The following is a 25,160-nucleotide window of genomic DNA, read 5'->3' on the forward strand; positions in this document are numbered from 1 at the left end:
GGCCCGAAACGTCAGCCTTCCTGCTCCTCTGATGCTGCTTGGCCTGCTGTGTTCGTCCAGCTCTACACCTTGTTATCTCAGATTCTCCAGCATCTGCAGTTCCTACTATCTCTGAAACGTATCTGTCTACATCCTTTCTAAACGCCCTCTTCAAGTCCACTATTCTATCGCTAATGTCCATGGCAACCTGTCACTTCTCATTGCGCAGTAGGAAAAAGTTAGACATGCAAGCAATCAAGTTCCAAACATGAGCTTTTGGCCTGGATTTTCTGATGACCAGACAGCCATTATTCCAATGTAAATAGGAGTTGCGCATAGGGACTTTGCAGAATCCCCATCATAGCACGCTCTGAGGGAATTGCTTGAAAAGTTGAATATTCTGCTGGGCAATTCCTCTATGCCTAGAGCCCCCCAAAAGTCTTCATTTAAATTGGAGAATTTGGGGTGTTGCAAAGAACTTAATTAAATAGTTACTGTGGTTCTGCCCTCGAGGCACTGTCTATGTGGATTTTGCTCATTCTCCCTGTGTTTGCGTGGGTTTGCTCTGAGTGCTCCGGTTTCCTCCCACAGTCCAAAATGTGCAAGTTAGGTGGATTGGCCGTGCTAAATTTTCCCATAGTGTCCAGGAATGTGTAGGTAAGGTGGATTAGCTATTGGAAATATGGGGTTACAAGGATAGGGTAGGGCGATGAGTTTGGGTGGGATGCTGTTCGGAGTGTCGGTGTGGACTCAATGGGCCGAGTGGGCCTCATTGTAGGGATTCTGTGACTATGGTTCTAAAGGTTAGACTGTTAAATACATATTCTAATTTGTGAGTAACTTTCAACTGACCCCATACTTGCCTGACATAGCCGACTACACATCGTCTTACACCTTGCAGAGTCTAAATTTTTGTTCTATTCATGCGTGGAATGTGGGTATCGTTGGCTGGGCCAGCATTTATTGCCTATTCCAAGTTGCCATTGAGAAGATGGTGGTATATTTCCACGTCAGGATGTTTTGGCTTGGAGGGGAACTTTCAAGTGGTATTTATTTCCATGTATTCTTTGCCCTGGATCTTTTAGATGGTAGTGGTTGTGGTTTTGAAAGGCACAGTCTAAGGATCCTTGGTAAATTTCTACATTGCACCTTGTAGATAGTACTTAATGCTGCTTCTGAGCATTGGTGGTGGAATGACAGTGATCAACACCAAATCCACAAGCAGTCAAGCAGGCTGCTTTGTCCTGGAAGGTGTCAAGCTTCTAGAGTGTTGTTGGAGCTGTACTCATCCAGGTAAGTGGGCAATATTCCATCACATTCCTTATTTGTATCTTGTAGATGGTGGACAGGCTTTAGGAAGTCAAGTGATGACTTACCCATTGCAGTATTCCTAGCTTCTGACCTGCTCTTGTAGCCACTGAATTTATATGGTGAGTCTAGTTCAATTTCTGGTCAATGGTAACTTTCAAGGACATTGGATGATTCAGTTTGGGATGATGGTTTGATTCTCCCTGTTGGAGATGGTCATTGCTTGGCATTTGAGTGATGTGCATGTTACTTGCCAGTTGACAATGCAGGTCTAAATATTGTCCAGGTCTTGCTGCATTTGGACATGGGCTGTTTCAGTATCTGAGGTGTTGTGAGTGGTGCTGAACGCTGCACGATCATCAGCAATCGTTCCTACTTCTTAAACAAAAACAGAAGTTGCTGAAAAAGCTCAGCAAGTTGGGCCCAAAACGTTAACTCTGATTTCTCTTCACAGATGCTGCCAGACCTGCTGAGCTTTTCCAGCAACTTTTGTATTTGTTTCTGATTTACAGCAGCTGCAGTTCTTTTGGTTTTTATCCCACTTCTTATCTCATAATGGAGGGAAGACCATTGATGAATAGCTGAAAAATGATTGGTCCTAAAACATTACCTTGAGGTACTCCTGTTGAGATGCCCTGTAGCTGAAATGACTGTCTTCCAACAACCATAACCACAACCACCACCACCACCACCACTTTCCTATGTGCCAGGCATGTCTGTAACCAGCAAAGAGTTTTCCTCTAGATTCCCGTTGACTCCGGTTTTGTTAGCGCCCCTGGATACCTTCATCAAATGTGGCCTTGATGTCAAAGGGTACCACTCTCCCCTTACCTCTGGAATTCAGTTCTTTTGTCCATATTTTAACCAAGGTTGTAATGAATGCATATGCATATCAGTGAGCAGATTATTGCTGAGCAGGTGCTGCTTGATTGTACTGTTGATTACTTTACTGATGATTGGGAGTAGACTAATGGGGCAGTAATTGGCTGGGTTCGATTTGTCCTTCAAGTGGATTGGAGAGGTACATGGAGGATTGTAAGAAGTTGTCAAATGTTAGATGCCAGTGTCAGTAGTTGAGGGTTGTGTGTTGTAAATGTCGCGAAACCCCATGTTGTTCCCACCCTGACAAAATTCCATTCTGTACCCTGTCCTGTTCCATGTGTCTTTAACTGTTCTGCAATATTGTTATTGCTATTGCCTCACATTTCTGTTTTTTAAAATACATTCATGGGATGACGATGTCACTAGCTAGGTCAGCATTTATTGCCCATCCCTAATTGCCCAGAGGCAGTTAAGAATCAACCACATTTCTGTTTGTTTTGGGTTTCTAATTCTCCCTCCTCCCAAATGCTTCCAAGTCTGTTTGTTTAAAGCCCTGTTAGTTTCTAAATCTGTCAATTGAATGCTAAGTATCTGGGAGTTAAAGATAGCAAGGAAAACAGTTATTTTGAACCAATTAGTTAATTATATTAAAATATATGGAGGTCTTGTGGCATTATGGACAGTCCTTTAAGCCAAATTCCATCTCCTATCGGGTGTGTTATTAAAGATTGATTAAAAAGAATGTATGTAAAAGAGAGTTAAGTGGGAGACAGCTGAGTTTTACAGTAAGTAGTTGATTGAAATAAAATTCGAACTAGAAAGCGTATGTTTGGACTCTGTCTAGTAGTATTAAACTTCTAGCAATTAACACTATCCATACCCTTGTATGAAACACTATGAAACTAGTCTCAACCCACTTTAAGTGGAGTACCTCCTATGGCTTCCTCTTTTTTTCTGACTGGTACCAATGCCCAATGAATTTAAAATTTCCTTACTAGTTTTTGAACTGATACATTCTCATTTTGAATTTGTTTGATCTATCTCTGATTCAAAAACAGACATTGCTGGAAAAGCTTAACAGGTCTGGCAGCATCTGTGGAGAGAAATCGGTGTTAATGTTTCAAGATGAGTAACCCTCCCTCCGAGAGAGAGAGAGAGAGAGAGAACTGTTGGAGACAAAGGAGTAGATAAGGAGGTGCTGCTCATTTTCCGCTTGGATGCCCTGGACTCAATATGGAGTTCAAAAAGTTTAGGGCTTGAACTGTCCCATGTCCTTACCCCAACCCCTTCATAAGGCCTTGTTCTCACATAGTGTGCTATTATACACAACCCAGTGTTAGCCCACCAACTGTCCCCATTAATAGCTATTCACCATCCTAGCCAAATTGCTATCCACTCCTTTGTCTATCCAACTGTTCTGTCTATTTGGACTCCATCCCACTATCGTTTACTTCTTACCCCCTCCCCCCACCCTATCTTGTGCAAATAAACTAACATTTTCCTAGCTACCAACATTTCTGAGAAAGGGTCAGTAGATCCAAAACGTTAACTCTGAATTTCTCTTCACAGATGCTGCCAGACCTGCTGAGCTTTTCCAGCAATTTCTGTTTTTGTTTCTAATTAACAGCATCATCTGATTGTTGAGTTACCCAGGTGAAATGCAGAGATTATTATCCTTGAGAATCTGCACTTTAATTTGGATTCTAAAAACTCTCTCTTAGCAGATTATTCCAACTTTTAACCATGTTCTTGCTTCCTTCATGGACTCTGACAACTGGATTCTTCCAATTCTAAGCCAAGTTTTGTCTCTAGCTGTGAGCAGATGTCGTTAATCCTGGCACCAGGCAGGGAATGCAACCTTTGAAGTTCTTGATCATTGCTTTAGAGAACAGTGTATATTCCCACAACTATATTGTTCTCAATCACCACAGAACATTTCTTTTTGCTCCCCACACTTGAATAGCTTCATGTATCATGGTCAGTTTGCTCAACTACCTTGCAGTCTACACAGGTACTAAGCACTTCATCCCTGTTGGTTGAGTCGAAGGCTCCATCATTACATCCTGGATCAATCCCCTTGTCTGCCTGACTTCCAGTCAGAGCCTCCAGTAGAGTTGACTGCTGATCAGCTCTAAAGTCCTGCTTAATGACTGCGTTCTGGACCAAAGTGCTTTATGAATCATAACTCAGCAAGTCAGGGCCAAAATTGTTCAAATTGCCAGCAGTAAACACAGATTAGGTTGTCTGGGACTGCAACAAATTCCACATTGTAGAACTTTTGCTCAAAATGTATATACATCTTTGTACAATAGAGGAAAGTTATAACATTTTTACATTTTTTCTGGGCATAGTATATCAGATTGTTCGTCATTGCATTATACTCCAATTACCTGTCGCAAATTGTTCGAGGTGATCTTTGTTAGGTCTGTAATATATTTATAACAAAAATATGCATCGTTTTGATTCCTAAACTGTCAAACCAGTAAGAGTGATTATGATAAACTCTTTAAAAAAGTCTAGTAGTTTCATCTTGGAATACTTAATGTTCTCCTTATTGGTTAATTTGCAAGGAACTAGCTGTATGAGCTGTTGGTGTATTAAGTGACTCTCTTAAGGAATTGAATAAATTATTGTCAACAAAATGCTGCAGGATTTAGTATTGATTTCCTGCAAAAAGTAGGTTGTTTGAAAAAAAATTATAGCAACCAGCTGCAATAAACAATTTCATAGGGGTAGGTGGCGAAGTTGAGCTTGTTAGAAATAACTAATAGACCTAATTATGTTGTGTCCAGCATTCTCAAACAAAGGAAATTATGTCAGATCGAAAGAACAATCCTGGCAATGGGCTGAATTGTTCAACTTCAATTGCTGCTATCATTGCCAGCCTCTAATAATCCTGTTTTTATTCTTTGCGATAGGCCTTCTGTTCACGCATTGTAGAACAGCTGATGTAATTTCTGGCAAAAGCAAGTTGCTGTAATATAATTCACAATTGAATATACAGGTTGAGAAAGCGTTTGGAATTGGGAAAGTAACATTGAGTACATCATGGTTTACCTACAAACTTTTCAAAGCAATGGTAGTGTTGTGAATGGAATGAATCAGACCCAACTCAGTGATGCAATGCTGTTGACAAATGGGTCCTCTGCAAGTCCAACATCTTAAAATTGCTGTTGTGACACTAGTTTTGTAATTTCTAGAATTTACAGCTGAGCAACTATCATTGGAAAACTTTTTGTTAAATCTCAGTCCTAGATAATTGCAAGTGAGTAAAGCATTTAGATATTAATTTTTGTAATTGTAGCTTCAAGGTTTCTACCACATCAATCCTGTTCTTTCTCTATGCTTAAAATACAAATGTGTTACATGGTGATTTGTTTATTGCACTGCATTTTTTGCTTTTGTTGATTAATCCCAGGGATCCAAGTTCTGCATTACAGTGATGGTAAATGGAAATATAAAAAATGTATCACACCAGAGGAGGCTGACACATTTTTGATGGGTCGTGGTCTAAGTAGTTACATACAAATGTTAACTGAACTTGACATCTTACAGATAAATAATGAGTCAGTGAAATTTAATACATGTAAAATATTGCATGGGAAGAGATCAGTGATTGAGTCAAAGGCTGCAATTTAGTTGAGGTGCTCAAATTATGATACAAATAATGACAGCTGAGCTGAATAGCTTTGTGAAGACAATTTTTTTTCTATAGAATCCCTACAGTGTGGAAATAGGTCCTTCAGCCCAACAAGTCCACACTGCCCCTCAGAGCATCCCACCCAGACTCATTCCTCATAACCCACCTAATTACACATCCCTGAACATTATGGGCAATTTAGCATGGCCAATCCACCTGGCCGGCACATCTTTGGACTGTGGGAGGAAACCGGAGCAACCAGAGGAAACCCACGCAGACACGGGGAGAATGTGCAAACTCCACACAGACAGTCGCCCGAGGGTGGAATCGAACCCAAGTCCCTGTCACTGTGAGGCACCAGTGCTAACCACTGAGCCGTAGTGATTGGATTATCATGTGATTGATTATCTTTATTGTTGGATTAGATAGTTTGAATTCTTTGTACATATTTATGTTTAGCGTATGCTTTTAATATTGTTTTCCCTAACAATGAAATTGGAATTGAAATGAATGCTATCAGTTTGACCATGTGTACTTTCTTTTCAATAGTAATTTGCATGAGATGAGTTGTATTCTGGATTTAAGATCAAATGTACAAATTAGGAATAGATGTAGATCATTCTGCCCCTCGAGCCTGCTTTGTTATTTAATGAGATCATGGCTGATCTGTTTGATTCGAATTTCACATTCCTGTCTACTCCGATAGATTTTTATTAAACAAGGTAATGAATAAAAAGTTATCAAATATATTTAATATCGCTGCCTTCTGAGGCAGAGAATTCCAAAGTTTCATAACTTCGAGGTAAAACTGATTTTCATTGTTACAGATGAGAGGTTGATACCTCTCTCATAATTAAAACTGAAGCACCCAGGGAAGCTCGCCTTGCCTTGTAATCTGTTAAAGTGTGAAAAGTAGTATAATCTGCCTGTCACCCCAGTCTGTTTAGAAAGGAGTGGTTAAATGAAAGAAATCCATGATACTCACTTTATAAGCAACAAGTAACAATTTATTTACCTAACTCTAACAGTGAACAGATTAATAGAACTACCAACAAACCGAACAATTCTCCCCTCAACTACTAACTATTCCCGAATAAAACAAAATTCTAATGGTATGCTGTTTCAATAAGTACAAAACCAATTTAATAAGTAAAAGATAAATTGAAATTCTCGGAATTACAGCTAGGATAAGTCTTCCAGAACATTCTTTGCCTTCTCTGCTGTTCTCCAGACAGGAACACCTTCCTCCATTGAATTCTTATGTTGGAATATTAGCTAAGGTTGCCGTTGTACCTTTATTTAGATGGTGCTTACTCTGGGATCATAGAGATTTGACAGCCAGTGATTTTTCTTTCTTTAGAGCTGATGGCTGTTGAGAGCTGGTCTCTTAACAGATAGCAGTTTGCTCTCAGTGAGTTTCAAACACCCTCTTCTTTTATACCCTTGCTGACTTATCAATTTCTTACAGTAGGATTGGTGCTAGGTTGTCAACACCATCAAATTTAAATTTAATTGGGTTTTGGTATCTAGGGCCTGGTTTCAATGAATTAGCTAAGTTTTTAAAAAATACCTGTTGTCTTGGTAAAAATGCTGCTGCGTGCTATCAATATCGCCTTCTGATACAATGTTTCAGCTTCAAGAACCATCTGTGTATCTGCTGTTACCTGAACCTTTAAGTCTCCAAGCCTAAAAAAACACATCTTTTAAAAGGGGCCACATTATTTTTGTTTCCCCCTCCATCAAACAAATTCTACTGTCCTGTCATCCAATTCACAAGTACTATACCACCTTCGCAACACCTTAAGAAAAATAATGAGCCATCATTACGAAAAGATGGCATTTTTCTCCCCCTCTAATTCTTAACACCATTATTATTAGATACATAGGTTGTTAATTTAGAGTTACACATTCCGTACTAATTCTGTATACATATACAAAACATTGAACAGTACCATTTCTATCTTATATATACATTTTCTTTTTAAACCCATGATAATGCATCTGCAATAACATTTTCACGACCCGCAACACGTACAATCTGTGAATTTAAATGCTTATAACATAAGATACCAATAAAATAGTCTGGTGTTCTTGTCTTTAAATCTTTTCAAACTTGTCAATGGGACGTGATCAGTGCACACAACTGTCTCTGATATATTGTTTGCAATATAATAATTAAAATGTTGCAAGGCCAGTACCAAACTCAATAACAACTTTTCAACTGTTGAATATTTTCACTGGTGGATATGGAATTTCTTTGAAAAATAACTGTGGAATTTAAAGGCCCATCATCCTCCTATAACACCACAGTTCCAACCCCTACATCGCTTGCATCAATGGCGACTTTAAAGGGTTTCAAGAAATTTGACGTGGCTAAAACTGGTGCAGTGGTTAACACTGCTTTTAAATTTTCAAATGCCTCCTGGCATTGTGGTGTTCACCAAAATTTTGTGGTATTCTTCAACAAATCCATTAGCGGTGCCACCATGCTACTAAAGTTTGATACAAACTTCTGGTAGAATCCGCTTAGTCTCAAAAATTGTAGCACCTCTTTCTTGGGTGGTCTTGGAAATTCCTCAATGGCCTTCATCTTTACGTTCCTCAGTGTCATCCTTCCATGTCCGATGCTGTGTTGTAAGAGCATTACTTCTGCCTTCGCGAATTCAGTCTTTGTCAAATTTATGACCAACTTTGCCTTCCATAGTCTCTCAAAAAGCTCTGCCAAATATGCCATGTGATTTATCCATGAATGGCTAAAGATCACCAAATCATCTGTATAGATGGCACAGTTAGTCAATCCTGCCACAACTCTGTTCATAAGTCTTTGAAATGTGGCTGGGGCGTTCTTCATTCAAAAGGGCTTTATTTTAAATTGGTATAGCCCATTTGGGGTTGCAAAAGCAGGAACGTCTTTTGCTCTCTCTGACAAAGGTATTTGCCAGTAACCACAAAATAAGTCCAACTTCGTGATGTAAATGGTTGTCCAACTTTTTCCACACATAGTCTTCCAGCCTTGGAATTAGGCAGAGTCTGTTTTAGTCACGGCATTGAGCGTCCAATAATCAACGCAGAATCATTGAGTACTGTCAGGTTTGGGAACCAACACAATCGGCAATCTCCATTCGCTTTGACTTGGCTCACGAAGCTCCAAGAAGACATCATCTTCCACTTCCTGCTTCCTGTGCTGATTTGAGAGGATAAAGCCTGTAGGAGTGTTGTTTTATCGGAACAACATTCCTTACTTCAACCTCATACTATGGTGTTGGTCCTCCCCATTCTATTGTTACATATGTCCTCATGGTGCTCTAACAAGCCTTTCAGTTCAGTTCGCTGTTCCTGGGTCAGATAGCTTACCACCCTATCCCATTCTTTCAGGAATTCCTCATTATTCAATTTATTCTGAGGTACATGAAAATCCACATCGTTTGAATTTGATCCCTCACTCTGAGGGGCAGTAACTATAACACCTGTTTCTCCAGTTCCATTTCCCTGTCATGGTAAGGTTCCAGCATGTTCACGTTGACATCCCCAATAATTATTTTTCCTATCTGGCATCTTTGCTAGATAATTCACCTGATTTAACTTCTTATCAATCTGATAGGGACCACTAAACTTTGCTTTGAAGGGATCTCCTACCACTGATAACAATCAGGCAAATGTATGAATTTTAGATTTCTTACGTGCTTCTTGCTTCATTATGTGCTGTGCTACCTTCAAATGTTGTCTAGCTAATTCACCTACGCAGTTTAATCTTTTGCTTACCTCAGATACGTAATCCAACTGTGAGATCTCTGACTTTGGACCTATCACCTTTTCCTCAATTAATTTTAAAGGCCCTCTTACTTAGTGCCCGAATATCAATTCAAATGGAGTAAACTGAGTTGATTCGTTTGGAGCATCTCTAATAGCAACTACTATAAATGGGATACCCTCATCCCAATCATTTGGGTAGTCCTGGAAATAAGCTCTCAGCATGGTCTTTAGGGTCTGATGCCACGTTTCCAGTGCTCCATGAGATTCGGGATGGTACGCACTTGATTTAAAGTGTTGGATGCCTAAACTATCCATGACCTCCTTAAATAGTTTGGCAGTAAAATTGGACCCTTAGTCTGACTGAATCTCCCTGCGTAGTCCATAACGGGTAAAGAAAGCAAGCAACTCTTTCACAACCATTTTTGCCTTGACATTCCATAATGGAGTTGCCTCCAGAAATCTGTTATTCAAATCCGTTATGGTTAGCAAATACTGATTCCCACCTTGGTTTTAGGGAGGGAACAAACACAATCAAGTATAACCCGTGTGAAAGGTTCTTCAAATGCAGGAATTGGCATTAAGAGTGCTGGTTTTATTACTGCCTGTGGCTTTCCTACCATTTGACACATATGGCAAAGTTCAACCACATCTTTATGTAATCCAGGCCAATGGATCATAGAATACCTACAGTGTGGAAACAGGCCTTTTGGCTCCACAAGTCCACACCGACCTTCAGAGCATCCCGCCCAGACACATCCCCCTGTAACCCACCAAATCTACAAATCCCTGAACACTACGGGCAATTCAGCATGTTCAATCCACCTAGCCTGCACATCTTTGGACTGCGAAAGGAAACCAGAGCACCCGGAGGAAACCCACACAGACATGGGGAGAATGTGCAAACTCCACACAGACAGTCACCTGAGGGTGGAATTGAACCCAGGTCCCTGGCGCTGTGAGGCAGCAGTGCTAACCACTGAGCCACTGTGCCGCCCATTAATCTGTGATCTATTCTACGAATAGAAATGCTTCTGTATCTTAGCCTGAGTCTTCCTCACTCCTAGATGACCTCCTACAGGTAATTTGTGTGCCACCTGCAATACTTCGGTCGGTATGCTACCGGCAATACAATCTGGTGAACTCTCACCCATTTCTCTTCTGCACTAAAATGCCAAGGTCTCCATTTCCACCTTAGGATTCTATCCTCAAGTTAATAACTTTCTGAAATACATGCTGATTCCTTTTCCGAGTGGACTTTGTGATATCAATCTTTTATTGTCTCATCTTTTTGTTCTAACTCAATTAGTCTTTCAGAATTAAACACCTCTGCCTGATCCTCTACCTGTTCAGACTTTTCCTTTACTATTTCGTCAAAAAGGGTGTCAGCTAACTGGACCTCAACTCCGTCATCTTTCTCTTAGGCTTTCCCTTCTTGTTTTAACTTACGACCATGGGATCTTGTCACCACACAGTCCGGAAAAGTTCCTGTGTATTTTTCTGTTAACTTCTCAGTTCCCTGATTTTCTTTCGGCTTCTCCACGACAATGGGCATCACTCCCACCTTTGATCTGGCTAGGTTGTTTCCAAGAACAAACCTGTATTCCGTGAATAGACACTCTTTCGATCATTTCCACTGGCACTTCCCCAGTCTTGATTTGACTTTCCAGTCTTATCTTACATAGGGAATGCTAAATCTCTCTCCATTTACTTCACAGATTATCACTGTCTCAGGTAATATTTCAGAAAGAGTGCAAATACTTCCTTCTTTTACTATTAGCTCCCGTATCACTCAAAATTTTAACATCTCTACCTTCTTCCCCCTGTTCTTCCTGGGTAAACCTTACCCACAGAGGTGAAGTTTTTGAAGAGATCAGGCATTGTCTTACTATCCAGCCCGTGACTAGGCGGTGCACTTTCCTGCATATCCGACTTCTCTTGGGATTTCCTTTACTATCTCAACTAATCCCACTGGATCAGCCTGTTTTACCACATCCTTTTTCCCAGTACCTCTCTTAATCCACCAGCACCGTGACTTAGTGTGCCCCTCTCTATTACAGTGGAAACACTGGAGGCCGTTTGCGTCTTTTTCACCCTCTTGGGTTTTTTTTCACGTGGTAAACTGTTCCCAATGTGATCTGCTTGTTGTTTTTCATTGATGGATGTCCCTTTTTCCCTAATTTCTGTCCCTTTTTCCCTGATTTCTGTCCCTCATGGAATGAAATCTAGCTTCTGACAGCAATTTTGATTTATGCACTAATACATATTCATCCGCCATTTCTGCAGCTCTTCTTACTCTGTTAACTTTCTGTTCCTAAACATGAGTTCTTATCATTTCCAGAAGTGAGTTTTTGAACTCCTCCAGCAGAATAATCTCTGTAAGATCGTCATGTCTTTTCTATCTTTAAATGCTCTCACTCATTTATCGAAGTTACTATGTTTAATTCTTTCAAATTTGACAACTCTGACCTGGTTCCTTCCTTCTATTTCTGAACTGTTGTCTGTATGTTTCTGGTACCAATTCGTAGTCACTCAAAATAGACTGTTTTACTTCTTCATATTTTCTTGACCCCTCATCTGACAGCACTATGGCTATGATGGGTCTGCTCATCATCACTCTCCTCCTCACTAAGCCTACCTTCTACCTTCATTCACCTCAATTATCTTGTTTAATTTGCAACTTCCAAAGTTCAAACTCTATTTTTTCCTTTTTGTCTGTCCTCTGCTTGTAATCGTAATCCAAACAATTCCCTTTCCTGTTCAAGCTGCTTCTATTGCAGTTGAATTCTGGCCATTTCCAAAGATTCTGATGGCCTTTCCAGCAAATTTAAATGTCTAGATGTTGCTGCAATTACCTCTTTTCTTCCTTTTCCTCACAGACAATAGTAACCCCAACTCCAGCTTGTCGGCCAATTCCATCAGCTTTTCCTTGCTTACTTTTTGTAAAACCCCAAAGTCACTTCTTCCATCCCTAGAAAACTCTTAGCGACTGAAAGAACCATTACCTCACTTTTGAATTAACCAACCACAAGTAACAGAAATTAAACAGATTTTCCATTTCTCACCTAAGTTTTATTAGAAGATCTAGGACACTCTCCCCAAGTCTGTTTAAATCTGTCCAAATCCATCCAAATCCATTCAGATCCTGTACATGAACCGGCTAGATCCCGGACTCGAACCCCCAATCTGTTACAGAGGAGATGGTTAAATGAAGTGAACTCCCTGATACTCACTTTATAAGCAACAAGTAACAATTTAGTTATCTAACTCTAACAGTGAACAGATTAACAGAACTACCAACAAACTGAACAATTCCCCCCCTCAACTGCTAACTATTTCCGAATAAAACAAAATTCTAATGGTGTGCTGTTCCAATAAATACGAGTCTCACTTATATAAACCAAAGTAATAAGTAAAAGATAAATTAAAACTTAGACTCATGAAATTACAGCCAAGGTAAGTCTTCCAGAATGTTCTTTGCCTTCTCTGCTGTGCTCCAATGAGGAACACCTTCCTTCGGCAACTTCTTGTCTCAGGAATATTAGCTAAAAGTGCTGTGCTACCTTTTATTAAGACGGTGTTTACTCTGACATTGTAGAGATTTCTGTGAGAGCCAGTGATTTTCTCTTTCTTTAGAGCTGATGGCTGTTGAGAGCTGTTCTCTTAACAGATGGCAGTTTCCTTCACAACAATTTTCAAATGCCCTCTTCTTTTATACCCTTGATGACCTATCAATTTCTTACAACAGGACTGGTCCTAGGTTGTCAGTACCATCAGATTTAAATTTAATTGGGTTTTGGTATGTAGGCCCTGGTTTAAATTAATTGGCTAAATTCAAAAACCTGTTGTTTTTGTTAAAAGAAAATGTGGCTTTACCTGCTAACAGTATAGCCTTCTGATACAATGTTTCAATTTCAAGAGCTCTCTGTGTATCTGCTGCTGCCTACAGACTTTTTTTAAAATCTCCAAGCCTAAGAAACACATCTTTTAAAGGGACCACACACTCTTCACCTCTTATCATTTTACAAACAAATTCTAATGTCCTGCCTTGCAATCCACAAATACTATACTAACTTTGCAACATAACCTATGCCCTAACAGGGTCACTCCTAATATTGAAATAGTGCTCCCTAGTTCTGGACTGGCCCACAAGGGGAAATATCTTTCCATATCTAGCTTATCAAGACTATTTAGGATCTTATACACTTCAATCAAGTTACTTTATCTGAACAAATCTATGCTGTTTAACCTATTCTCGTTAGACGAACCTACTCATTCCTGGTGTCAATCTAATAAAGCTCTTCTGAACGCCAACTGGTATATTCACATTCTTCCTTAAATAAAGAGTCCAAAACTGCGCACAGTATTTGAGATGTGGTCTCACCAATTTCCTGTATAATCGATTCCATTTGATGTTATTATTGAACAATTCAGATTCCAGCCTAAAACCTGCCTTTGTTTTTATCAATGTGGTTCTCATTGAAACATAAGCATGCAACGTTCCAAATTTTATTTTAACAATAAAGCAGAAGTTTATTAATCACAAGAAATGAAGGTACAATAGAATGAGTTGTGGTACATGCTTGAAACACAAATTCAAAGAGGTTTAAAAGTATACTCCCATTAATCCCAAAACATATTTTTAAAAAGTCCAAATATCCCCAGCACCCCTGTGCAGTACCAGAAAGCAGCCACAATTCTCACACCAGAGGCAAAAAAGAAATGGGGTGTTAGGAAAAGAGCATCTAGGCTGAAAGTAACTGTGACTTTTAACTCCTAAACTGGAAACATTGACAGCTTCTTACTAAACATATCCCAATAGATCACCTGGGATTTAACGTACTCTGCTTCAAGCAACTTGCTCAGCATTTTATCCCAACAATTTTGGTTTGGAGTTATCACTAACTCTTTCCACGAGGATAATCTAATTTTACTAAATTCTCCACTTCTCAGGCATACTGTTCTACACTGCCATGTCCATCCAAGGACTTCATGGAACTCTCCAAAAGAAAGTAAACTTAAAAAAATGGAGTATCTCCGTCTAAACTGTGAGTGCTTACCCTAAGCTTAAAAAACCCAAAATCTAGAAATGGCGAACATTTCTTAAATCATAATGGATTACCTTGGTAATTTGTAAAACATTCTAAGGTAACTAAAAACCAAGTAGTGATACCAAAGTAGGTCTGATAAACTGTTTTGAAATAAATCACCATAGCTACAAAAATACTTACAAGTTAAGTATTAATTTCATAACCACAGTTCAAATTTGTAATAAATTGTATTAAAATATATATAAATCACACTGTTTATTATCACACATAACACCCTCAGGCTTATGTTCAGTTCCTCTTGTAGTAAAGGGTGGCATCTAGTTAGCTGCCTTGATTTTGTTCTGTATATGGTGTATTAACTTTATATGACTCGCGTACCAGAGCAACAAAATCTTTTTGCGTCTTGGAGTTCCACAGTCTTTCTCTGTTTAACAAATACTCAGCCTTTTCATTCTTCCAGCCAATGTGCACAACTTCACATTTTCCCATACTATACTCTGCCTGCCAGATATTTGTTCAGTTACTCAACCAGTCCAAAGATATGCAGGTTAAGTGGATTGGCATTGCTCAGATATGCATAGTATCCAGGGATGTGCAGGCTAGGTGAATTAGCCATGGGACGTGCAGTGTTACAGGGATGGGCTAGGGGGTTGGTTCTGGGTGGGATGCTCTTTGGAGGATCGGTGTGGACCCACTGGGCTGAATGACCTGCTTCCACAATGTATGATTCTGTTTATATCCAGCAGCAATGGGTATCACCCACATAGGCTCATTGGAACCATCCAAATTGGATCCAGGCGCAGAAGGCACTGTTTGGCTGCTGCACTAAGAGCATCTGCATGAATGGATGAGAAATACATGTGTCTGGAAGCCCACTACTAGCATCAGCCACCAACAATGTAGTCCAGCCTCTTAATGTGAAGTTTCCAGCAAAAGGTGGCATCACAATGTAATGAAAGTTCAGGGGATCCACTGTGGCTTGTATTCCATGGTTTATGATAGAGGGGCAATTGCCCTATACTCTGTTTAGAGATGGTAGTCAGAATATAGTCATGATATCCAACAGACATGCAGTACAACACCTTCTTCCACTAGAGCAAGCAAAGGGTACAAGATGTCTCCTCCACATCAGGTTCCTATGCAGATTATGAACAAAGACTATTAATCCAGAGTCCTAAATGATGTTCTGGGGATCCAGGTTCAAATCTTGCCACATCCAATGATGGAATTTGAATTCAATGAGAAAAGGAATTAATTGTCTAATAAGGAGCATGAATTCATTACCAATATTGGAAAAACACGTCTGGTTCACTAATATCATCCTTACCTGCTCTGGCCTAGATATGACTTCAGACCCACAGCAATGTGGTTGATTCTTAACTGTCCTCTTGGGCAGTAAATGCTGGCCTAGCTAGTGACACCCTCATCATGTGAATTAATTTAAAAAATGAAAGGTAGAAATTTAATGCCTAGGTATACAAGGGCCAAATGCTGGAAAATAGGATTAGGAAAGTTAGGCGATTGTTTTTGACTGGTGCAACGTGATGGTTTGGCGGCCTTTTTCCATGCTGTATATCTCTCTGACTATGTGAGAGGAAGGCAAAGGGAACAGAAGATTAGAAAGTATACAGAAAAAGTGTTTTACTATACTTAATGCTATGTACTTCAAATTATCGAGTCTAGTGAATATAGTAATATAGAGCTGATGCTGCAGATAAACATATGCAGAAGATATTATTATAAAAGATATCATCATCATAAAACATGAAATGGATTTTCATCCTGCACCTCTTTAAGCTTTCTTACAGGATTTTCAGATAAGATTAGGTGAAAATAGGAAAAGTAAAAGTGGGGAGGAAGTTACAATATTGAGAATCAGATCTAAGCTCTGTATTCTTGACACATTAGTCTGAATGGTTGTGGACCATTAGACAACTAAGAGGGGGAGAAGGTTGTACAAATTGCCCTATCCTCAATAGTGATGGAGACCAGCACATCAGTGCAAAAGATATTCTTGTCCAACTTCAGCTAGAAGTGCCAAGTAGATGATCCATGTTGACCTGCTGTTGGGATTTCCGGCCTCACAGATGCAAGTCTTCAGCCAATTTGATTCACTCTAAATGATATCAAGAAAAGGCTGTATGTTACAAAGGTTATGTGCCCCCAAATTTGAGAATAGTGATTGAAGAGGTCATTCAAAGTCCTATCAAGCAGCACTTGCTTAGCAGTAACCTGTTCACTGATATTCAGTTTGGGTTTTGCCAGAGCCATGTAGATGTCCTTGACATCAAGGCAACATTTGACCAAATTGGGTACCATGGAGCCCTAGCAAAATTGGAGTTCATGGGATTCTAGGATGGGGGTGGGGTGTGTGGTTTGTAGTGGGGAGTTGCAGTGAGGATTCACCACTAGAATAATGTCTAGCAGAAAGGATGACGGTTGTGGTTGTTAGAGGTCAGTCATCTCAATCCAGGGATGTCACTAAGAGTTCCTCAGTGTAGTGAAGGATATTGAGGAATGAAGACAAACAGAGAAACTTAGCTCACAAATTCCTGAAGGCAGCAGGATGGTAGGGATGGTACTTACAAAGGCATGTAGAATATGTTCCTTTTGTTACAGGAGACATAGAATACAAGAGGAGGGAGGTTATGTTCGTAAAAGGAAAAAACTTCCTATCATAAAGTGACCAGAACTGAATGCAGAACTTTGCTGTGGCCTATCCAGTGTTTTATGCAGACCATGCTTCTAATATACTTAATTGGTTTCCAGACCTTTCCACAACCTCTGAAAATCTGCAAAGGGCTGAAAACCAGTGAATTATTTTGGAAGTGTGGTCTGCATAAAACACTGGTTACACTGCAACAGAGTACTGCATACAGTTCTGATCACTTTATGATAGGAAGAATGTGATCACACATAGTGTGTGTAGAGGAAATTAATGAAGATTCCAGGACTGGAGAATTTTAACTGTAATTGGAGATTGAATTGGCTGAAGAATTGGATTTCTTTGGAACAGAAAAGGCTGGAACAGTCATTTTGTGAACTGCTATTCAAATTACGAGTATAAGATTGCATTGATGAGTTTCCTTTTTTTCAGGTGCTGATTTGAAAGAGCGAGCTAAAATGCAGCCAAGTGAAGTTGGTCCATTTGTTTCCAAAGCAAGAAGTTTAATTAATGAGCTAGGTAAGTAGTGATCTCGATTTAAAATCTAGGAATTATTATAATGAATATAAAATATTTTAAAATATCACTTGCTTATGTTGAGCTTGCACCGATAAAGCAATTGGCCAGAAACAGTAGTCTGCTTTTGCGAAGTCTTTATATGTTATATATCGTGTTTTATTTCGTAATTTGGTATTGTATTGTATTTATGTCGAAAACAAAATACAGTCGATAACGACTGAGTTAAGTACTCTGTACTGGTAAGAATGAGTTTGTGATGAATGATGACCTTTCTTGACTTAATAGTTCTCAATTATGGGAATGCAAAAGCTGATTGTAACAAAATATTTCAGGAACAAGCTATTAAAATGTTGTGTAGATTTGGGTAAAATATGCGCATGCAGTGGAGCCGTTACTGCATTAGTAATTTCCACTTTCCCGAAAGAATGCAGCTTCAAGGACATTCAAGATGCAGGCCACGCTAGGCCACTTCATTGACGCCCCAACTAACAGCTTAACCATTCACTTCTTTACCACTAACAGCATCTACAAGAAGGCATTGACGCAACTTCCCAAGACTTTTTGATAGTCCTTCTCAAACCTGTAACTCTACCACCAGAAAGACAAGAACAGATAGCACATGGGAATTTTTCCATCTTGACTGTGTATACCATTCTGATTTGGAAATGTATTTTTGTTCTTTCATGGTTGTTGCATCAATCCTGGAATAACCTATATATTGCTGTGTAAGTGTTTTCACGACACAGAGCACAGCGGTTCACTGCCACTCTGTCGAGGTCAGCTAGGCATGGGCAATAAATACAGACCAATAATCTTCATGTTCCATGATTTGTTCTTTATATATCTAGAGCTCGGAACTAATAATTTGAAGAATTGAGTTCAGATACCGTGAATCAAACTGCTGCAATGAAATATATCAAGAGTAAAACAGGATGGACTACTCCCCTTCCTTCCATTCAGCAGATGCAGACAAAACAATGGCATATCCTGAGAATCAATATGTTTTAAAAATGGATAATTTTACCTCAAAAGATTAAAGTATAACCAAAATTCAAAGGATGAAAGTTTCTTTTCTGCTGTGAATATTCGGAATGAAGGAGATTGGTACAGGTTTTTTTTTCTTAATCCCTTTCATGGGACACTTGCATCACTGGCGATGTCAGCATTTGTTCTCTGTCCTTAATTGTCCTGGAATTGGGTGATTGGCTGGCTGGTACATGGCAGAAGACAGGTAAGATCATCCAAATGTGTGGATCTTGAGTCACATGTAGGATAATGACATAAGGTTCCATTTACCCAGGGCTTTAGTGAGCCAGTTAATTTTTGCAACAATAGTGATACCAGCCTGGGTGACTATCACCAAGATTGGCTTTTAATTAACATTTTTAAAAAGTCGTTCATGGGATATTTGTTTTGCTGGCTAATCTATTATTTCTTGCTTATCCCTAATTGCCCTTAGGAAGGAAGTGATGAGCTGCCTTCTTGAATTGCTGCAGTCCTTGGGATGTAGATGTACTCATAGCACTGTTAGGAACAGTGTTCCAGGATTTTGGTCCGGCAACAGTGAAAGAGTGACAATATAATTCCAAATTAGGATGGCATGCAGCTTGGAGAGATACTTTAAGGTGGCTGTGTTCCCATGCATCCGTTTTTGTCCTGCTAGATTATGGAATTTCTGGGTTTGGAAAATACTGTCAAAGGTCTTGTAGATGTTACATAATGCTGCCTGTGTGCGAAGGGAGTAAATGTTGAAGACGGTGATAGAGTGCCAATTAAGTGGGCTGCTTTTTCCAGATGATGTTGAACTTGTTGAGTGTTGTTGAAGCTGCATCCATCTAATTAAATGGACAGTATTCCATCATACTCAATATTTATGCCTTGTAGATGATGGATATTCATTGTGGAGAGAGGAACTGAGTTACTTGCTACATAGTTTCAAACCTCTGACTGGCTATTATAAGAACTGTATTTATATGACTGGTCAGAAACCGAACCAGGTGCTGATAGTGGGTGGTTTAACAATGGTAGTTGAGAATTGGTCCAATTCTGTTTTGTTTGAGATGGATTTTGCCTGACACTTGTGTTCCCACTCCTCGGATGTTGTCCAATTGTTGCTGTATATTGGTGTAGAATACTTCAGTATCAGAGGAATCATGAATGATGATTATCAATGATGGAGAGAAGGTCATTGATAGTGCAGCTGATGATAGTTGGGTCTGGGCACTAAGTTGGAACTCCTGCAGTGATGTGGTTAGACTGAAATTATTCATAGAATCATAGGATTCCTCTGGTGTGGAAGCAGGCCACTTGACCTATTGAGTACACATCGCCCCACCAAACAGCATCCCATCTAGGCCCTCCCCCTACCCTGTCCCTGTATTTCCCATGGCTAACCCACCTACCCTGCACGTCCCTGGACACTACTGCAATTTAGCATGGTCAATCCACCTAACTTGCACGTCTTTGGAACGTAGGAGGAAACCAGAGCTCCCAGAGGAAACCCATGCAAGCACAGGAAGAATGTGCAAACTCTACGCAGACAGTTGCCCGAGGGTGGAATTGAACCTGGGTTTCTGGCGCTGTGAGGCAGCAGTGCTAGCCACTGTGCCACCCTGTTGTCATGATCAGGCATTTTTTTAAAGGTTGTGCTGCATCTGTGCCAACACATTACATAACTTGAATTGTCCTGTTTTATCTGTATGATCCTGAGATGAAGTGACAGGCTGGATAATAAAAGGATGTTTCCCCTTTTTGGAGAGGTTAGTACTAAGAGTGCAGTTTTAAAAAACAATTGGTCTGCTATTTAAGTTGGAGATGAGGATGAATGTTTTCTCATTCCTCAGGCAGCAAAATAGAGATGAGGTCGCAATCAGATGAGCCATTAACAGACTCCACACAGACAGTTGTGTGAGGCTGGAACCGAGCCGGAGTCCCTGGCATTGTGAGGCAGTAATGCTAACCACTACACTACACAGCGGTGCTAACCACTAATCCACCGTGCTGCCCGAAACATTGACCTTCAACAACTACATTCATCATCCTTTGTGCTTGCTATGACTCTAATCAGTGGGGAGTTTTCCTCTAATTCCCACTGACCTTGTTTTTCTAGGATTTCATTGATCATTCAAAAGCTGCTTTGATGTCCTGAATGCTTTGGATTTGTCTTCATTTTTGTGGACTGGAAATACCTGGGGAATTTTCAGTATTTCCAGGTAAATACCAGTGTTGCAGCTCTATTGGAAAAGGTTAGGAAGACAGCTAGTTTTGGAGCATGTAATGGGCGGCATGGTGGCTCAATGATTGGCACTGCTGCCTCACAGCGCCAGGGACCCGGGTTCGATTCCTCGGGTGACTGTCTGTGTGAAGTTTTCATGTTCTCCCTGTGTCTGTGTGGGTTTCCTCGAGGTGCTCCGGTTTCCTTCCACCTTCCAAAGATGTGCAGGTTAGGTGGATTGGCCATGCTAAGTTATCCCATAGTGTCCAGGAATGTTTAGGTTATGTGGGTTAGACATGGAAAATGCAGGAATAGGGAAATGGGTCTGGTTGGGATGCACTTCAGAGGGGAAGTGTGGACTTGTTGAGCCAAATGGCCTGTTTCCACACTGTAGGGGCTCTATGACTCTATATCTTCAATACTATTGCCATACCGTTCTCTGGGTTCGTAACCTTTACAGTGTCTGGTGGGAATATGCATCTGATATTGAGTTAACACATTGTTTTTCATTCTGACATTGATACTGGCAAGGCTAACATTTGTTATTCATGCTTAGTTTCCCTTGAGAATGTGGTGGTGAGCCACCTTCTTGAATAACTGTTGTGAATGTGTTCTGTTTATATCCACCATAGGGAAAAACCTTCCAAGATTTTGACCAGTGACAGTGAAGCAATGGCGATATATTTCAGTCAGGCTGGTGTATGCCTTGCACACCTGCAATTTCCCCTCCATTGATTATATTTGTTTTAGATGGTGTAGGTTGCAGATTGGAAGGTGTTGTGTCAGGAGCTTTGGCAAGTTCCTGCGGTGCATTTTACGTAGGGGCCATACTGCTGCTTCTTTGCACCAGCAGCCTAGCTAGTGAATCCTTAAGGTGCTGAATGAGGTGCTGATCAAGCCAGCAGTTTTGACTTGGATAGTAGGTTCTTGAATGTTGTTGGAGCTGTGCTCATCCAAGCAAGGGCAGAGAATTCCATCACACTCCTTACCTGTGCCATGTTGATGGTGGACAGGCAGTGAGTTGCTCACAACAAGATTCCCTGCTTTTGGCCTGTGCTTATAGCTACAGTAAAAATTAACTGATTTTAGGAGCATAGGAACAGGATAAGGCCATTGGACCTGTTCCACCAGATTCAGATTCTATTAAGATTCTTGTCAATGGTAGCCCCAAAGAAGCAGATAGTGAAGCATGTAGTTATCGTAATGTTATTGAAAATCCAGGGAAAATAGTTAAATACTCCCTTGTTGGAGATGGTCGTTGCCTGGCACATTTGTAGTATGAGTGTTAATTGCCATGTTGAACCCAAGCCTGAATGTTGTTGCGGTGTTGCTGAATATGGGAACAGGCTACTTTACCACTGGGGCTACTATCTGAAGAACTGTGAATGGAAAGAAGCATGGTGCGATCATCAGCATTCTCACTTCTGACCTTTTGTTGGAGGCAGGGTCATTCTTAAAAATGTTTAGGTGCAGCAGCAACGTTTGAAATGATTGCCCTTTAGAAGCCATAATCATCAGCTAATTTTTTGATTGTACAGAACTTGAGTATTACTGAAAAAAGACATATCTTGTCAAAGCTTTTTGCCTTGCACTCATTAGAATATTTCAGAAGAATACCAATTTGAGGAGAAAACCAAAGTTAAGCTGGATGAGAGGCAAGTGCTGATTGGTTGGCTTGTGGATTCTGATTGATCCAAGTGTCGCAATGGAGAATGCACTGATTTAATGTTGATTGATAGTTAATAGCCAGTCCTTGTTAAATTTTAAACCAGGCAGATTGACGCTGATTGGTATGGGCATTGCAGTGCAATATGAACCAGCAAATGGGTATAACCTATTTTGTTGAATTAAAACGGACACAGTGCATGTATATGTTCTTTCTGTCTGCAAAAAACAAGGCCCTATGTATAAATATTGGTAGCTTCCAGTGCATACAATGCATCACAGTGCAAGCCCAACTGATGATATTAAATTGGCCGACAGCATAACTCCTCAGACATTCAGGATTATCCAAAAAATGTTGTCCAATTGCTGAATCAGGTCCAATGTTAGACAGTGTTGAGAGTTTTGCAAACTCATGCCCCTTGGGTATGGTCAGTGCCTTGTTTGTTGCAAGCTGCCAAAGGGGCATGTTATTTTGACATGATCCACCAGTCTTTAGGATGTATCAAATACATACCTGACATCACATTGGCATTGAAATCAATGCACCGTATTAGTCATTTGTGCGACAGGCAGAACACCATTTTTGGTTGGCAGCATTCTGTTAGTGTGAACACCATTTATATTGCTTCTGCAAAACAGCAATGCATTACAGTTATTTTTACCTGTTGCTCAAACTTTTGAGATACCTTAGCTTTCCAGAGTAATCTGTGGTAGTCTTGGTATTTTTCAGGACTCAGCCCAAAGGCCTTAGAGCTTCTCATGAGTTGGGGCGGCATGGTAGTTCAGTGGTTAGCACTGCTGCCTCACATCACCAGGGACCCGGGTTTGATTCCAGCTTTGGGTGACTGTCTGTGTGGAGTTTGCACATTCTCCTAGTGTCTGCGTGGGTTTCCTCCGGGTACTCTGGTTTCCTCCCACAGTCCAAAGATGTGCAGGCTAGGTGGATTGGCCTTGCTAAATTGCCTGTTGTGTTCAGGGATGTGTAGATTAGGTGGGTTAGAGGGGTATGGGACCGGGTGGGATGCTCTGAGGGTTGGTGCGGACTTGTTGGGCCGCAGGGCCTGTTTCCACACTGCAGGGATTCTATGAAATGATCTAATCAGGTTAGTTGTTATGCAGGATGGCTTTGATGCTCTCTATTCCAATATGAAGTTTGCATGGTTAACAAATTGCTCAGACCCTGTTTATAAAGTTTCTGATAACGCCAATTTAATAGCATGTGGAATTGTAGGAATCCCAACTCGTATACTGACTAGTGAAGATAGGTCTGCGGTAACAAATAATAAAGAATTTCTCAACTAGGACATTGAGGAAAGGGAGCTTATTGGACTTCCATTTCAAACATGAATTGGAGGGCAGAATGGAAACAATTAAGATGTGTAAAGAAATTCTCATATGCAGCTGCATTTTCAAATACAGCAAATAATGTATTGCTATTTTGAAAGAAAGTACCTTTGAAAGAGAGTACTTCTGAACATATATTTCAAAATTAAGTGTTAGAACGAGGCAGAGACAGTGACAATCGTGACACCATCACTGCAGATAAAGCATTTTTGTTCGGTTTTAATAGGCGGCATCCGTCAGGGTGTAATAGCATGAGAGGAAGTCTTTACTTTCCTGTATAATTACTCAATAAATTGCAATGTTAGCTAGCCTAAACTTGGCAGTCTTCCAAAAGTTATTAGTCATCTTCTCATCTGCCTCTATGTCTTCTGTATTTTGAAAACTCCAATTATCCATTCGTCCATATTTTTGCCAAGTCACCACCACGTTTCCTTTAAAGGCTGGCTTGGGATGCCAGAGTAGAAATTTCCTTTACTGCACTTTATTTCAGAAGGCTCTGAAATATGTAAAGGAAGATGGAACTAATTCTTCTTTCAAGCTCCATTTCCCTTTCTCAGCCTAGTACTGCAAGTGCTCAGAGTTAGTATTTATTAATTTATCTTTTCATAAGTGAGAAAATATTCTAATGGTTGCATTTCTCAGAACACCATACAGCAACAAAACTATATTAAGTCAAAATTAGATTAGAATTTTGGTAACTGCAGGCTGTATGTATAGTACCAATTTGAGACTTTTCTGTTAATTGTGTAAATTGATGGCTGTGTTCTATATATACACAGGGTGTGTTATTTTACAGCCCCTGTTTTTATTTGAATACACTGCTCCTCATGTTTTGTTTCCATTTCAGCCCATACCCCTAATCTATGGCCACTGAGTCTGTAGTGTGGAAGACAGGTTGAGGGACCTTTTTGAGGGTCTACTCTTTGGCCTGGCGTAGGTAGTCATTAAAAAGTCCAGAATCTGAACTGTGGAGAAGAGTGTTAGACCTGACCGCTTGTTTCTCTTTCCTGGTCATGCCCGCACTCCATAGAGAGACAGCCCACGGTGTCCAGTGATATACTTGAGGCCTTCCGCTGGAATGCATCATCAGACCCAGCAATTATATTTACTTTAGGTTTGTAAGTCTCCTTTGATTATTTAATTTTTGTAAATGTGCCCTATTAAGGGCTAGTTCTTTAATGTTAATGTTTTAATTGTTGAATT

General features: G+C 40.1%; 1 protein-coding gene across 5 annotated transcripts in view; it reads left to right on the forward strand.

Annotated features, from left to right (window-relative positions):
* The window catches only part of auh (AU RNA binding protein/enoyl-CoA hydratase), a 941,118-nt gene that overhangs the window by 740,002 nt on the left and 175,956 nt on the right, over positions 1 to 25,160 (forward strand). For all 5 annotated transcript variants that reach the window (XR_007261814.1, XM_048595346.1, XM_048595345.1 and 2 more), the window contains one exon: positions 17,648 to 17,734. Coding sequence is in view for 4 of the 5 variants with exons in the window: in XM_048595346.1 (XP_048451303.1) it covers positions 17,648 to 17,734 (87 nt within the window). In the remaining variant the exon portion in view is untranslated. The remainder of the gene's footprint in view (positions 1 to 17,647; positions 17,735 to 25,160) is intronic.

Source organism: Rhincodon typus, chromosome 3 (assembly GCF_021869965.1).
Source record: "Rhincodon typus isolate 14 chromosome 3, sRhiTyp1.1, whole genome shotgun sequence".
NCBI classification, from domain to species: domain Eukaryota; kingdom Metazoa; phylum Chordata; class Chondrichthyes; order Orectolobiformes; family Rhincodontidae; genus Rhincodon; species Rhincodon typus.